Here is a 14,564-nt window from a genome sequence, read left to right on the forward strand (position 1 = left end):
TGCACATGGGGGGAGAGAAGAAAAGAGGCAAACTAGAACACAGGCTTTCTGGTGTGAAAGCCTTGGTCATCACAAACAGGCTTCCTGGGTTGTGGGTTGCTCTGACAACCTCCAAACCACGGGGAATGACCTGTGTCATTCTCCATGGATTGCTTTTTGGCTTTGACTGATAGCATGTCTTCAACTGCTGAAGCCTCAAATGTGTTTTCACTGCTTTGCTCAAGGATTTTATATGCTGAATTACATGAAAATTGAAATTCTGTAATGATTAAATTACAGAAGACAAAAGGTCCCCTAAATATTTCACTTATTGGTTTCCTAAAAAGCAAACACAGCAGAAAGTCTCTTATTGTTAGAACAAAAAGTCTTATTTTTAAAAACACAGGAAAAAAAAAATCCATTTGGAAATAAATTCATCACTATCACATCTACAGCAGGTGTAGAAGCAGCGTGTGTAAAACAGGCAGCACCCCGGAGAATAAAACAAAGCATGTGGCAATATCTTGATTTGGTTTTTAACTAAAATCCTAGCACATTAAGGCTTGCAAACAGGTTCAGCTGGGAGCCAGACTGTGTTTTCTCTAGCACCTGTTTCATAGCCCAAAGAAATACTCCTGAACTCCCTGGCCAAGCGCACCATTCAGCTGCACATCTCCCCTGCCCCATCAGCCCAGGCCAGGTCAAGCTGCCAGCACATTTTCAGCACTGGAGTTACAGACATGGGAGTTATTTTCCCATGTTCCCTTCCCCACAAAATCTTTCAGGAGCATTCCTAAAGCTGACACTTGGGAGCAGCATCATCTCTCCCGCAGCACTGGGACTGACCAGCAGCAGCTCTGGTGTTAGTCATGTAATGCATTTGCCATGTACACAGAGCTTTGTAGATCAAAACCTTTTTGGAGGTTTCAAGTGAGTTCTTGTGCCCTCAGGATTCAGTTTGGGAACTCTGCTTCCAAAACTGATTAGGCTACAGGATGCTAGAGAGAGGATGTTGGTAGTAACTGGAATGATGGTTGTTAGCTACAGTTTTAAATAGAACAAGCCTTAGAGAAAGCTGCTTGTCCTCTGTCCCTGGGCACAGGCAGACGTGGTTAGCCCTAACATACTGGCAACCACCGTGCTTTCATGGTCAGTTAAATTAGACTGAGGAATTTGGGTTTGTAAACTAGAAAACAAAGATAAAACACCCATTTGGCTAGGCTTCAGATTTCCCCAAGATCATCAAGTATGTTACCTAAGACGTCTGTTGCTATGAAGATAACATATACTTTAGTGACAAAGATAAATCAATTGCTTAGTCTCAGACTGACCTATATTTCACAAGCATTATTAGCAGCCTCCCTGTTTATCATCTTTACTGCTGCTGACATCTAGTGGCAACACTCAGCTTTATTTCTGAATTCCTGTAAAACAAGCTTACATTCTTTCAAACCAGAGCAGGGGGAATAAAGGTTTCCTGGGGAGAAAAAATGCTTTTAAGAGGCTGAGATAATCACTGAGTGTGACTGAGCCTGCCAGTACTACCTACGAGTAAAATTTATCTTCGTGAGCTATCTGCAAACTCAAAAGTATTCAACAAGACCCACATAAACATTTTCATATGGAAGGAAAAAAAGCAATCAACTGATCTGGCGTGGATTTGCTGAGCAAAGCACATCTTTTTTTAACTCTTCCCAATAAGATCATGACTGAACAAACTGCTCTTCTAAATACCCGTGTGTGGAAGGCACATGAAGTCTAAACAGATTTGCCCTTAGACTGCACAACTGGTACAGAAGTCAGCAGTGCCTCTAATGCAGTAGGTTGATGTGCACGGTATACTTAGTAAGGCACACTCAGAAGAGTCAGAATATAAAGGCCAAATGCACCAATCTCAGCCGAGAGATGGGAAGTACTGAGTACAGATCACAGCAAAACCCTTTGTACCTTGCTCTGTTCCCAGGAGCTCTGCTTTCCACAGATCTCACCTGCATTGGCAATGGAAGGGGTTGCTAGAGTAGAAATACCAGCAGCAGATCCTCAGAGATCTTCTGGTTAGTCCCTCGTAGCTGGAGTGGCAATGGGTGCTGTGTACAGCAGGATCCATACCTGCCAGCATTTATGATGGAAATGACAGGGGCAAAAGTCCCAGAAGTCTAGAGAAGCTATGTCACACAGGCTGCAATGTGTATGTGTGCAGTCAAACATCTTAAACACCAGAGTTGCTGCAGGTGTATAGATGGATCTCCTCTGTGCTGGACTCGCCACGTTTGGGATGCAGAACAAACCAGTGCAGAGAGGACATTTCCTGGGATTTTTGTAGGGTGATCACTGAAAGGTTTGGCAGCTGAGGTGATAGCACTGATGGGTATGGGCACCAGAAGCAGCACTGTACTAGGAAGAGAATTCCAACGCTGTGAGTGGTCAGGCTGCAACCCCCAGTTAGGTTCAGTGATGCAAAACGGGTTCTCTTCCTCCATCACAAACAAATGTCTTGGGTTCTGTGGCTGCAGAGGAGGCTCTGTGCTGGGAGGGGGACGGCTGCCACGCAGAGCGGTGACAGCAATAGGTAAAGCACTGTTCTGGTATTCTGTATCAATGTTTTGCAGGCCTGGCAGTGGTCACAGTTGATGCCTACAAGCACTGGATATTCCACAAGTTGAAGACGGAATACTGACTTGTTTACCTGAAGATAATAGGACTTCGGGGTATTTCCTCAGAGAAAATATAAATTTTAATATAATTTCATAAGCTTTGGAGGTTAGCTTGTCTCGTAGCTTCAGTGATATCAAACTTCTTCAAGTAGGAGCTAGATAGAAAGCTGTTTAGTTTTTGCCAGCATATGTAAAACAAGACTTTTCTATCTGCATTGTAGATTGTTTGTGGACACTTCCAGATTCTTGTGCTTTCTGCAGTCATTCTGAGGACTGAACTCTCATTGATACCCATAGAGGTTCCATCAACAGGACACGTGCAGGAATTTGAGTGTAGAAGCCCACAGCGTGGTTTGGAATAGTGAATTGCTTTTAGTTTGGAGATGACTGGGGGAAGATGGGAAGAGCAACTGTACGTTAAGGGAACAATTACAGATCTTCTTCCCCTTGACATCAATGAGAGATTTGCCTTCAACCTTCCACAGAAGAAGATTTTTAGCTTTAATTTGGGACAGTAAAGGGGTTTTTCAAAAGCACTAAAAGACAGTGGGAGAGCTCATTCAGCTGCTCCCGATGCCTTTAAAAACCCCGCCACCAAAAGTGATAGCTGACAACATGAAATGGAAGTAAATAAAATGCATTTTAATTGCTGTTTTGAGTTACATAATTCTTGTTTCTTGATTTGTTAGTTGATCTGAATTTACATGGATTTCATCTATATGGTGGCCAAGAAAATGGTCAGTAACTGGTAAAGATGCAGAGTATAGCCACAAAGCAAGCAATGTGTAGGTGTAGACCCTAAGAGGGTAGCAAAAACAAGTAACAGAAGTTCACTGCCTACAGCCGTAAGTCTTTTGTGTCCACATCTACCAATCTAGATGGCCTTTTCAGTATTTACCAGCAGATAACACACGTTCCCCCATGACTTAAAGGCATCAAAGGACACACAGGACCCAGGCACAGATAAGAACTCACAGACATCAGGCAAACGTCACTGCATGGAGCACTGAGCATGTTCTTCCTGCTCTTCAGAACACAGGGCAAGAGCTCCCTTAGCTCTAGGTCAGCTTGTGCAGACAGATTGCCCTGGGTGGGTGCATCCTTTAAGTCCTCTCTGGCAGCCCATAAGAGATGCAGCAGAACAAGGATCTAACAGAGGGTTTGGCTCTACTCGATGCACCAGAAATCACTCCCTTCTGTATTCTCTAAAACCCAGGCCACAGAGAGCCCTGATACCATGACTGGGTCCTTAATTTCACCCCAAAACTCCCACACAGAGCCTAGCAACTTGTACTGGGCTAAAGTATTTCCTCCAGAAATGAGCTATTAAATCAAAAAAGGCATTCAACTGATGGGGATTACATCACTGGTCTGGTGAGGATTAACCAGTCTCACCATTAAAAAGCCATGTCTGTCTGTATTTGATTTTTGTGTAGCTTTAGCTTCTATCCATTGCATGGATATTTGTACATCTTTCCCTATTAAATTTAAAGCCTCATTAATAGAAAGTGTCTCCTCCCTTTAAAGGAATCTGATTGCTTCTTGATCTTCATTGTAAGCTGAACAGACTCTGCTGTAAGCTATTTTCCTCCCTGAAATAACTTTTTATGGCTCTTCACTGCACAACCTCTATTTTTTACAACATCTTTAAAAATGAACAGTGGAATAGTTGGCACATTTTTAATTGGATCTCATTTATGCCATATGCAGATACCAAAATCATAATCCTCTTTTTGTTCATTACCCTGCTCTGCATGGGATGTGCCTGAGACAAGGTAACCTAAAGAAAGAGACTGAAAAAGGGGAGAAGAGGACGAGGGAAATGTGCAGGGTTACTGAGTTTACAATTAAAACCATGTGAATCAAGAAAAATCCAGTGCAAATGAAACCTACAAACCAAACCAGTTAAGTACTCCAAATTCCCATGTTCTGGGAGCCCCAAAAGCAACATTATGTGCTCTGTTGTATAAGAACAGAATAAAACAGAGCCCTCCCTGTCCTGCAGCTCCCTACACTGAAAGTACCACTGGGTTTCTGTGGTTTGGAATCCTGCAGTGAAGGGTTCTTGAGGAATTCGGGTTCTGCAGTAACCAAGTGCTGGCACATCTTCATCCAGAGACCCACGACAGGACCCAGAGATGCTTTCTCTTCATAAAAGCAAGCTTTTCTTGATAGTGGAAATAACCACAGGTAGTTGAGGTGGTTACGTTTAGCCAAAGAATTGCTATTTCCATCCCACCAACAGCCAGTAGCAATGACTGGAGCTTGGCTTTGTTTCCTCTGCAAGTTGCAAGTCCTTTTGGTTGACCAGATGATACACACAGCAGCTTCTCTTGCATTTTTAGGGCTGCAGCCTTTTCTTCTTCTTTGTTTTCAGCCAGGTTTTTTCACCCTTTTAATGTGCATGTGCAATGCAAGTACAGAGTTGAGAGGCAAAAGAGGACAGGGATCTCTATCTCTCCCTCTTTCATGCGATAAGGCACATGAGGCAACACACTGTCCAGTAGTATTAGTTCACACAGCAACACAGCAGTGAACACTGTTCATTCCCAGCTACTGTCAGTGGTACCTGTATCAAATCCTGATGTTATCATGTGTTATCTTACGGGTTTGGGAACTTTACAATATTTTCAGAGTCCAGCAATGACAGAATCCAGTATAAAAAAAGGTCAATATATTACTGTTGAAAGTTTTTTTTTCCTTTTTTTATACAAAAATTAAAAAGATCCAAATATATCACATTATTTACATACTGTGCTTCATGCTTAGAGATCACTGAAAAAGAACACACAGACAAACATTCTAATCAGAGAAGCACTCCATTCATTACACTTGGGAATCTCATCGTTAGTATTATGATGATTGACATTCAGATTTCTTCTCATATTAGCTTTACATCCACATGGCTTACCACAGAATTAAAGACTTTTACATGCTAAGGGTGTGCTCAGTTCTAACCAAGGGTTTGCATACAGTTAGTAACGTGCTTGCTGTTAACTCGAACTGTGTCCATATACCGCATGTTTGAAACTGGGTTAGTGATTCCACTCAGCTTCACTGCCCTACCTTTGCTGGAGAATGAGGTTACAGCCTCCTACAAGTCTGGATATCAAGCCCTCATCTTACAGGGGGAAGTGTCTCCTCATTCTGCCTTTATACTTGCAACCTCTGGCTGTTGTGGCTGTATAATATGGTGGGAACTCCCTGACCACCCGCACCCAGATTCACCGAGTACTGAAGCCATGTAGCAATGGTGGATTATAATTACAATGCAGAAAAGTCTTTGTTTGGAAATAAATGTTTTGTAACTCTGCAACAAAGAGTGAATCCACTGTAAAGGTCTCAGCTAGAGGGTATGGGCTGAGTCACACCAGCACATTTTACAGAGTGCCGCAGTCTTTGTATAAGTGGTTCCTAAACTGCCTGGCCCATAATAAAAGCCTAGCCTGAGCAAGCCTGGAAAAAAGGCATTGCTACCCACAGTATCAACAAGAATGATACGCCATTTTTGGTTCCCTAACACCAGCCTGTAGCTGTGGGGAGCAAGACATGAAGCTAGATGGAGCCTTGCCTCTTCCAACGCATGACATATGTCTGCCAAGCATGCAACATGGTGCTTATAGGATGTGCAGCAGCGCAAACAATCACCGTGCAGCAAACAAAATTACTCAGGACCTGCTCAAGGCTTTACAATGATTAGTACTGTACCTTATGCCAACATCCTGCTATTGGCAGTCCATCTGGTCCCTGCAAAATTGAGAGTACAGATTGAGTTTCCATTGACAGTGACTCAGGTGTCAGGACCCCAAAACCTGAAGCTCAGTCTTCACCATGAAACATTTAGCAACACCATTAGTTACCATGCAAAACCCCATTTACTCGTATGCACAGAAATAACTATGCAGTCAGTGTAACCCATAGGTCACCACACAAAACTGAATACATGCCAGGGTAAGAAAAAACCCAACCTACACTTGGTTTTTCCTTCAAACAGAAAGGAATATGTGAACAAATACAGAACTTTGGAAGCACAGTAAATTACCTTCATAATCTGCTTTATAAAACTGGGTTTTGCAATCAGGCATATATGGAAATCATGATGTGGAAATGTGTTGTTTTGTTAATATGAGCTTTTTAGTTTGGGGCAGTGATGTAATTTCTTTTCTGGATGATAGCCTTATTGTGTTAAATTGGATCCTGCAGTACTTAGCTCCTTTAAGAAATCTTGCTGAACTGATGGAAATGCCTGTGGAAATGGTCATGACTATGACCATTGACTATGGAAACTATTGAAATAAGCGGACTGTGCAAAAGCAGTGAAACTATTTGTCTTGTTCTGATGGAGATACAAGAAACACACAGAAATCAAAGCCAGAAGAGCTTACCAGGAGGGAAACACTGAAAAGGAAGGAGCCCCTTAGAAGAGGAACGGATTATGTGTGATTGACTCTTTTAAGATACTTTAGCTGACTTGAGCTGCCTTTTCTGATGCTGGATTTGTTTTAAGGCTCTTGGATCTCTGGTTGCATGAATTTCTGCATGTAGAGCTACAGAGAGCACACATGCGCTCACCCTGCCCTCAGAGCCACCTCCAAGTTACCCGGGGGTGGAAGCCCCGAGGATGCGTGCGCAGCGGAGGGAACTGCCAGTGCAAACACAGGTCAAAACTGCATTTTTACATTTTTTACTGTAAATGTCAGTCATCACATTTTTTGTATTCTGTATTGATTTTATATGTAAAATAGCCTATGCCCAATAAAACAGATGCAGTGAGTAAGGTTACCCTCTCGATGCTTGGAGTGTAACAGGTCGAGTTATTTGCATGTGCTTTCCTATAACATTAGTTAGAGCACACACACACATTTTTCTGCTGGTACCAGTCATATTTTGGGTTGTAAGTAGTGCAATTTGCACATTTGTCAGAGGTATCCGGGGTGGAGGGGACAAGGTACAGAGCAGTAATTTGACCTAGAAAGGTCCTGAGCTGTTAAAGCGCATCCTGATGCCAATGGGCACAGTGTTGATTTCTGCCCTGGGCATTTTCTGCCTCCCTTGAACTTAAAATACTTGTGGCCATCACAGAAGTCCACACATTTCTACCATGCTGCACTTGAGTGACTCCAGAATTGACTTGTCAGCTTCAAAAGAGCTTTGCAACCTGTGTGTGAGGCTCATGCTCATGCTCATGCTCATGCACTGAAAGCCATCCCTGAGAACCCAGCAAGCCTCCACCCTACAGTGGGGTGGAGATGAAGATGACACTCCCAGAGCCAACATGCAACTAACCCTCACGTGCATAAGCAGGAAGACATGCAAGTGCTTTACTAACTAATCATATAGTAGGTTACATACTGGAGAAATCACCTCCTGCAGTTTACAGTGCCTTCAGTACAGAGAGTTTTCTATGTAGTTAAGATGGGAGATACTTGGTAAACAGAGCATCTCGGGGGTTGAAGCGGGCCTGCTGCTAGTAATTGGTTTCTTTGACACATATGAAAGTACTTTAACTTCTTGAAAGAGAGACAGCTTACTGCCCTTTTGTTTCTCTGAAGGCAACTGCAAATCATCGAACATGCAGCATTTTCCATGGTCAATAAAATGAAACTAAAACAATGACCTCTTCTAACTCGTTGTGCAGAGGCTCTCTTGGGGAGCAGCGCACGAACTTCCCTGCGTAACCACTGCCCTTCAACCTGAGGTGCATGCTGACACCACAAATGCCCTTTAATGCTAGAGCAGTGACCTGTTCTCTGCAGAATTAGCCATTCATGTCAGGAAAGCTTTCCAAAACCTAGCTGGGAATCAGACTTCCAGCAGCACAGGCACAAGGCAACCAAACTGGGCCACAGGTGCTGAGGGAAAGCAGAACGCACTTATCATAAAGGGCAAACATCCTCTAACGTGATCTCCCATTGCCTATATTCCTTATCTAAGGCAATTTTAACTAGGAGGAAGAAGGCACAACACATCAGCATCCTTCCCTGTGAATGCCCAAGTGAAACATCTTGTTCCAGCCCCGCTGCCTTATGTCCCTTCCTCTCCCTGGAGGGATTCACTGGAACAGGGCTTGGCCACAGCAGAAACACACACAAGCCATGCAAGAAGAGGAAAGAGAGCAGATACTGTACCAAAGGGCAGGGCACGCTCACCCCATCCAGGCCTGGTAAACCTGGATCCCTTGTGCAGCCTGCAATGCTGCGATCTGCCTGTTTGAAAACACAACTGCTTGTTGAGAGGGAGAAAGGACATGGGAGTTACTCAGACTCCAGGACTTTACACCTCTATTTCTGATGACACAGCAAGTCAGCAGAGGGGTTTATGGCAGGGAATTCACAGGCACACAGAGCCTGTCATCTGGGAAAGATCTTCTATACACAAACCAGAGATGCACATTTGTAACAGCGCAGTGAAAAGGATGAGGGTTAAATCATCCAACATGTTGAGGGAGGAAGGGTGATCCGTCAGGAGCAATCAGATTAATCGTAGTTCACATTCAACCTCAGAGCAAAATAAAGCATAGTTACTGGAGGAGGTTTTTGCTGGGATAGTGGAGCTGTACAACAGCTTTGATGGACAAAACTGTGCTGACAGGGTGAGAAAAAAGTCACTTTTAGACAAGAAATGGGGTTTTGGAGCCTGTTGGAGCAGGTACCTGGCGCTATGAACTACATGCCTCTGAACAAATGTCCAACAGCCACATTTAAGGCCAGGTTGGATGAGGCTTGGAGCAACCTGCTCTAGGGGAAGGTGTCCCTGCCTGTGGCAAGGGGTTGGAACTGGATGAGCTTTAAGGTCCCTCCCAATCCAAACCGTATGATTCTATGATTTAAGTAGTTTCCAACCAATAAAAATCACTCTCTTTATCCTGCAGCCTCAAAGCAGAAGGGAAAGGATCTCTCTGGTTTTAGCCATCATATGAAAAGTGGTGATGGAGGAGGTAGATTCTGCCAGGCCAAGTAACTTGTTACGAACCAGGACAGGTTTTTTTCTGGGCCCTGTCAAAGGAATGAGAGGTTCTGGAAGCAGACATGGGAGAGCCACCTTCCTTAGGCTCAAACACACAGGAGTTTCCTGGAAGGCCTCTCTGTGCACACACTGCTCGGTGGTGGACCGGGATGCGTTCAGGAAGGGACAGGTCTGAGCCAGGCTCTTCTCCCAGAGGTGCTTTTTGGCATCCTGGGGAGCTCCAGCTCATCCATCGCTTACCTTTGGCAGCACCAAGATGCCGCCAGCTCTGAACCACATCCCCACCCAGAGCAGTGAGAGCCACGCTCGCCCCTCGCTCGGTTTGTGGAGACGAAGGGATGGAGCTGACCTCGCTTTCAAATTCCATCCACTGCACTGAGTTACTCCCTGATCTCCAGTGTACTCCAGAGCCAGGCCAGCAGCTTCACCAGGGCACACTATCTCCCAAAGAGCATTACTGAAGCCCATTGTTCCCCACTACAATAAAAAGGTCTTTATACAAAGATTCTTCCTTTTTACTGCTGTGGCTTGCTCCCATCTGGCCAGTGAGGAGCCCTTAGAGTGAGCAGCGAGCTTCCAGCAGTGCAGATAAACCATTAGGAAAAGTGAGAAAACAATAACCATCTGCTCTGATTTACTGCAGAATAAAGAACGAACCGAGCCCTCCCTCCCTTTCCCTGGCTGCAAACCCGCGTCTCCTTTCCCATCCCGGCAACGTGTGCTTAGGGTGAGTGAAATAAAGGACGTACCACGGGGCAAGGCTGATCCAGTCCGGGGGGCCCTGGTTCCCCCTTCTGCCCTTTGGCTCCTTTCCTGCCTGGAATTCCTCGCTCCCCCTGTTGGCACAGCAGGAAGGCATCAGGAACAGGAAGGGAAGCACCTTGGCTGCGGGTCACACAGCGCTTGCAGAATCCCCCCCCTCACCCAGAGCAGGGATGTCTGTACCAGTGTAACCACACCTGAGCAGTTAAATCAGTGTGAACACCTCCAGTTAAAGCTGGGTGGAGACATCTTAATGGATAATTTGATAACAGAATGATTAAATGACTGGTTCCTGCTATCTGACAGTGGGAGCATCAGCTTCCAGCGCTGTCCTGTGCTCAGATGAGTTCCTGCCTCTGGCTGGGCATCCCTTTATTTAAGGATCCCTGGAACAAAGCCTTTGACTCTGGTCCATTTTCAAGGTCTGTAAACCCAAACTAGCAATTCTTTATAACCTGGAGCTGTCAGGGTGCTCCATTTCCCCACAATGGTTGTGCTGGAGGGGGGCAGGATTGCAGAAAGCATTTCCCAGCAGGTGGGAATTAACTGGATGTCCTGCCTATGCTGGGACCAAGCAAATACTTGTGCACAGAGAAGGCCTTACAGGGATGACCAAACACAGCCAAGCTGGATAGAGAACCAGCACCCAGGGCAAGAGCATCATCCTACCCCATGAGCATCTCTACAGCCAGAACCCACTCACCTTCTCGCCTCTTTCACTTCGCTCTCCTTTCTCTCCTCTGAGACCTGGGAAACCCTGTCACAACCATTTTTAGGTGGAGAAGGGGAAGAAAAGAGGTTGTCGTGTTTAGTGCGTGAAACTAAACTTACTCAGCTCAACATAAGCAAACTCCAGCAACCAACCCGTCCTCCCGTGGTGAAGAATATGATACTTTCTTCCTGATGACTTGATAGGGCATCAATTTGTAATGAAAGCTGGTGCTTTACCATACCCCAGTAACACTGCAGCTATCAGAGAGGTCTCATTTCACTGAATCCAATCCAAGTATTCTCAGTTGGAAAGGGAAACCCCCACAGCATCTTTAACTGAGCGGTTACTGCTGTGCAATGGAATAATCCATCAACTGGCCTCAATTAAGCCCTTTCCTACAGACATCGTTCCATAAGCATCAAGTTTAAGGGACAGCAGTCTATAAAGTGTTAGATACATGCTTCTCTAATAATCTCAAGCAGTTTGGTGGCCTTTACCCATGCGTTCATGTTTCTACATATCACAATGAATGCTTTCCATACTCACATCCAATCCTGGCTCCCCCGGCTTTCCCTGCAGTGGTAAAAGTACAAGTTAAGACATGCTGTATCCAGTTTGGCTTTGCAGCAAGCTTATACCCAGTTAGTGACATACAGTGCTTGCTCAGCAGCCCTTGGGGTTGAAGGGGAGCCCCTCACCACACATTGGGGTAGTGTTGGTAATCCCAGCTCTGGTGGGACCCACTATGGAAGGAGTTTACAGCCCCTCTTTTAGGATTCCACCACAGCATCACTATTCCTTTCCCACACTGATAGTTACCTTCTCTCCTTTGGTACCGGGTAAACCAATGAGCCCTGGAGCACCGGGGAGACCCTTGGAGAAAGGAGATAACACAGCATTGGGATAGCTCCTTTACAGGGTTCTGGTGATGGCCAGAAATGAGACACAGGAAAACAACTCACAGCGGGTCCAGTGTGGCCATGGTCGCCCTTCTCCCCACTGTCACCTTTCTCTCCCTTTGCACCATCCAAGCCCTGCAGAAACAAACTGGCATCAGCCAAGATGACCTGGCAGCTCTGCCTCCCCCATGCATCCACCACCTCCTGCCACATCTCTGGGGTGCTTATACCCACACTGCTCTTAATGCCTTCCTCTTGACTGCATCATATAAGGAAGCAGTTCTAAATACAGGTTTACGCTGTGGGTTTGGAAGCCCTGACTTGCATGTGCCAGTGGCTCCCAGGACTGTGCTGGAAGGAGGTTTAGGATTGTAAATGTGTTTGGAAGGGGAAATGGCCTGTTGGCTGCAACGCCAAACTGCTCAACAGCATCACCAAGGGATGTGTTGTCACAGAAACATCAGTCCCCAGAGCTGACAGCCCTTTGTGAGCCTGTAAATAATGCACTGGCAGCTGGGGAACAGTGGGTGACATTTCATTTATTGACTTACTTTAGGCCCCTGGATTCCTGGAGGACCCTGCAGGAAAGACAATGGTGCATTTGAGCTAAAGACAGTTTCAGAACCGAGCCCCAAAGGTTGCTTCCCAAACGATTTCTTGCTCAAATCATGGGCTGACAATGGCCAAGTATTTCTTTTTCAAGACAGGTGGCAAAAGATTCTGACGTCAAATCGGGGGAAAAGGAACTGGAAAAGAGCACTTTGTGACAATAAAGCTGCAACACGAGCTGTGCTGAATGAAGTGACAGCAAGCTCTGGAGGGTGGCATCGTGCCACCGTGGCCCTCCAAACCTGGCACATCCTGGCCTTTCCGATGCCCTTGACAGCTCCTCAGCCTTTTGGAGCATCGTAGGTACCAAACAGCTTAGATCTCTGCACCAAAACTGCTCATCACCACCGCATCCTCGCACACTGCAGTCGATGCCACAAAACTTGATGACTTGGGTAAATTTATGGGAATACAGACAGTACTGCCGTAGGGAACAAGCTTTCCCATCACAATGTTTTCTCTTTTCCCCATTCCAGGGAACAACTTGGTTATTTGCAAAATGTGCCATAAACACGGATGTACTCTCCTAAATCAGGCGCGTCCAAAGACAGCACATAATGCTGCAGCTCCTCCCTGATTCTGACCCCAGATCCACAGCAGCCCACAGTGATTAAACACAGCAAAACACCCTCCTCCTTAACTAGTCACTTGTGATAACACATCTGCAGCGATGCTCAATTGCACAGGGTGCTTCCCAGAGTCCTACCATAGGGCCAGGTAATCCAGGCGGTCCAGGCTCAGGTATGATCTGCAGAAGGGAATTAAACGGCATGTGAATGGGACACAGAGACAAGATAGTTTGGGAATGGAAACCTCACGTGGCCCAGCGTCATGATTCAGTGCCCTCTGATTTAACAGCTTTAATCCAAAATATCTGCTAATCACAGTTGCTTGTAGCATTAATAAATAATGAACTCTTAATAAGCACATGGATCAAGCTGGCCTCTGGAACAACAAGTGTGAGCCATGATACTCAGTGTATCTGCCAGCCACAGAATGGATGCAATGGAAAATGAAGCCACTTTGTGCACATACCAGAGGGAGCCAGCCTTTTTGGTTAACCCCCCCCCCCCCCAAAAGCAGAACAAAATTGGAGCTCTTATGCCACTAAAATCTATCAAACCCCACCAGTTTGGCTTAAAAGAAAAAGGCGTTAATAAGGGAAAAAGGATGCCGGAATGCTATAAAACTGCAAGGAGCCCCGTTTGTTTTCAGAACAAAACACAGTTCCAACAGCAGCGTCCAATATCTCAACCACTAATTCAAAACCTAAAGCATCTTTGCAGTGCCAAGCGTGCAAAGCGTTCTTCCCACACAGATAAACCCCATTTAGGCACATCTGGAAGTTCTTGTAGCAAAGTACAAGTTCTTGCAGTTGGGTTTTGCTCCCCTTCACTATGGGGGTGGATGTGGGACTGGCATCTCCAGCCTGCACCCCCCAACCTCCCCTTACCCCGCATTATGGAGTAGGCTTTAAGTTGCCCAGATCTTACATGATTGTTCTGCAAACACGGTGACCCGGTGTCCCCTTTGTCTCCTTTTGGTCCTTCTGCTCCCTGAAGGACAGAAATGGAACACTGATGTGATGCACCCCCCAGGAACACAAAAAGAGGAGAGAAAATCGCATTTGTCTTGTCTAAACTCCAGCAAAGCTCACGTTCATCCCCAGGGGGCTTTAAGAAAGCATTTTCTTCTTACTACTGGCTTAGATCCCCTTCTGAATAAGCTGTTACCATCATTAGCAAAGGAAATGCAAAGCTCCCGCATCCTCCAGTGCGGCAGTAACGTATGGACAGGCCACTGCTTAACCCTGAGCACTTGGAGACATCAATACATAGAAGAACCAAGCAGCAGATGGAGAGGGACAGAGAGGTACGTACCGGTGGACCCGCTAAGCCCATTTCTCCTGTCTCTCCTTTCTTTCCCGTGATGCCCACGCTGCCCTGGTCACCCTTTGCTCCTTTGGGACCCTGGAAGTGTACA

The 14,564-nt window shown here is 45.7% G+C and overlaps 2 protein-coding genes across 3 annotated transcripts in view; one reads left to right on the forward strand and one right to left on the reverse strand.

The window, feature by feature from the left end:
* HNRNPAB (heterogeneous nuclear ribonucleoprotein A/B) overlaps positions 1 to 7,425 on the forward strand; it is a 30,377-nt gene extending 22,952 nt beyond the window's left edge. For both annotated transcript variants that reach the window (XM_061352110.1, XM_061352112.1), the window contains one exon: positions 2,589 to 7,425. The gene's annotated coding sequence lies outside the window, so the exon portion shown is untranslated. The remainder of the gene's footprint in view (positions 1 to 2,588) is intronic.
* A 663-nt stretch (positions 7,426 to 8,088) lies between these two features.
* LOC133211610 (collagen alpha-1(XXIII) chain-like) overlaps positions 8,089 to 14,564 on the reverse strand; it is a 34,864-nt gene continuing 28,388 nt past the window's right edge. The window contains exons 17-26 of the mRNA XM_061352142.1: positions 14,462 to 14,551; positions 14,075 to 14,137; positions 13,288 to 13,329; positions 12,524 to 12,550; positions 12,036 to 12,107; positions 11,893 to 11,946; positions 11,620 to 11,646; positions 11,065 to 11,118; positions 10,349 to 10,435; positions 8,089 to 8,839 (exon numbers count right to left, since the gene is read on the reverse strand). Of these exons, the coding sequence (XP_061208126.1) occupies positions 8,510 to 8,839; positions 10,349 to 10,435; positions 11,065 to 11,118; positions 11,620 to 11,646; positions 11,893 to 11,946; positions 12,036 to 12,107; positions 12,524 to 12,550; positions 13,288 to 13,329; positions 14,075 to 14,137; positions 14,462 to 14,551 (846 nt within the window). The 3' untranslated portion in view covers positions 8,089 to 8,509. The remainder of the gene's footprint in view (positions 8,840 to 10,348; positions 10,436 to 11,064; positions 11,119 to 11,619; positions 11,647 to 11,892; positions 11,947 to 12,035; positions 12,108 to 12,523; positions 12,551 to 13,287; positions 13,330 to 14,074; positions 14,138 to 14,461; positions 14,552 to 14,564) is intronic.

The sequence above is a fragment of the Neopsephotus bourkii genome, unplaced genomic scaffold, assembly GCF_033783945.1.
Source record: "Neopsephotus bourkii isolate Nb327-2 ecotype Australia unplaced genomic scaffold, CSIRO-AGI_Nbou_v1 NB_620, whole genome shotgun sequence".
Classification (NCBI taxonomy): domain Eukaryota; kingdom Metazoa; phylum Chordata; class Aves; order Psittaciformes; family Psittacidae; genus Neopsephotus; species Neopsephotus bourkii.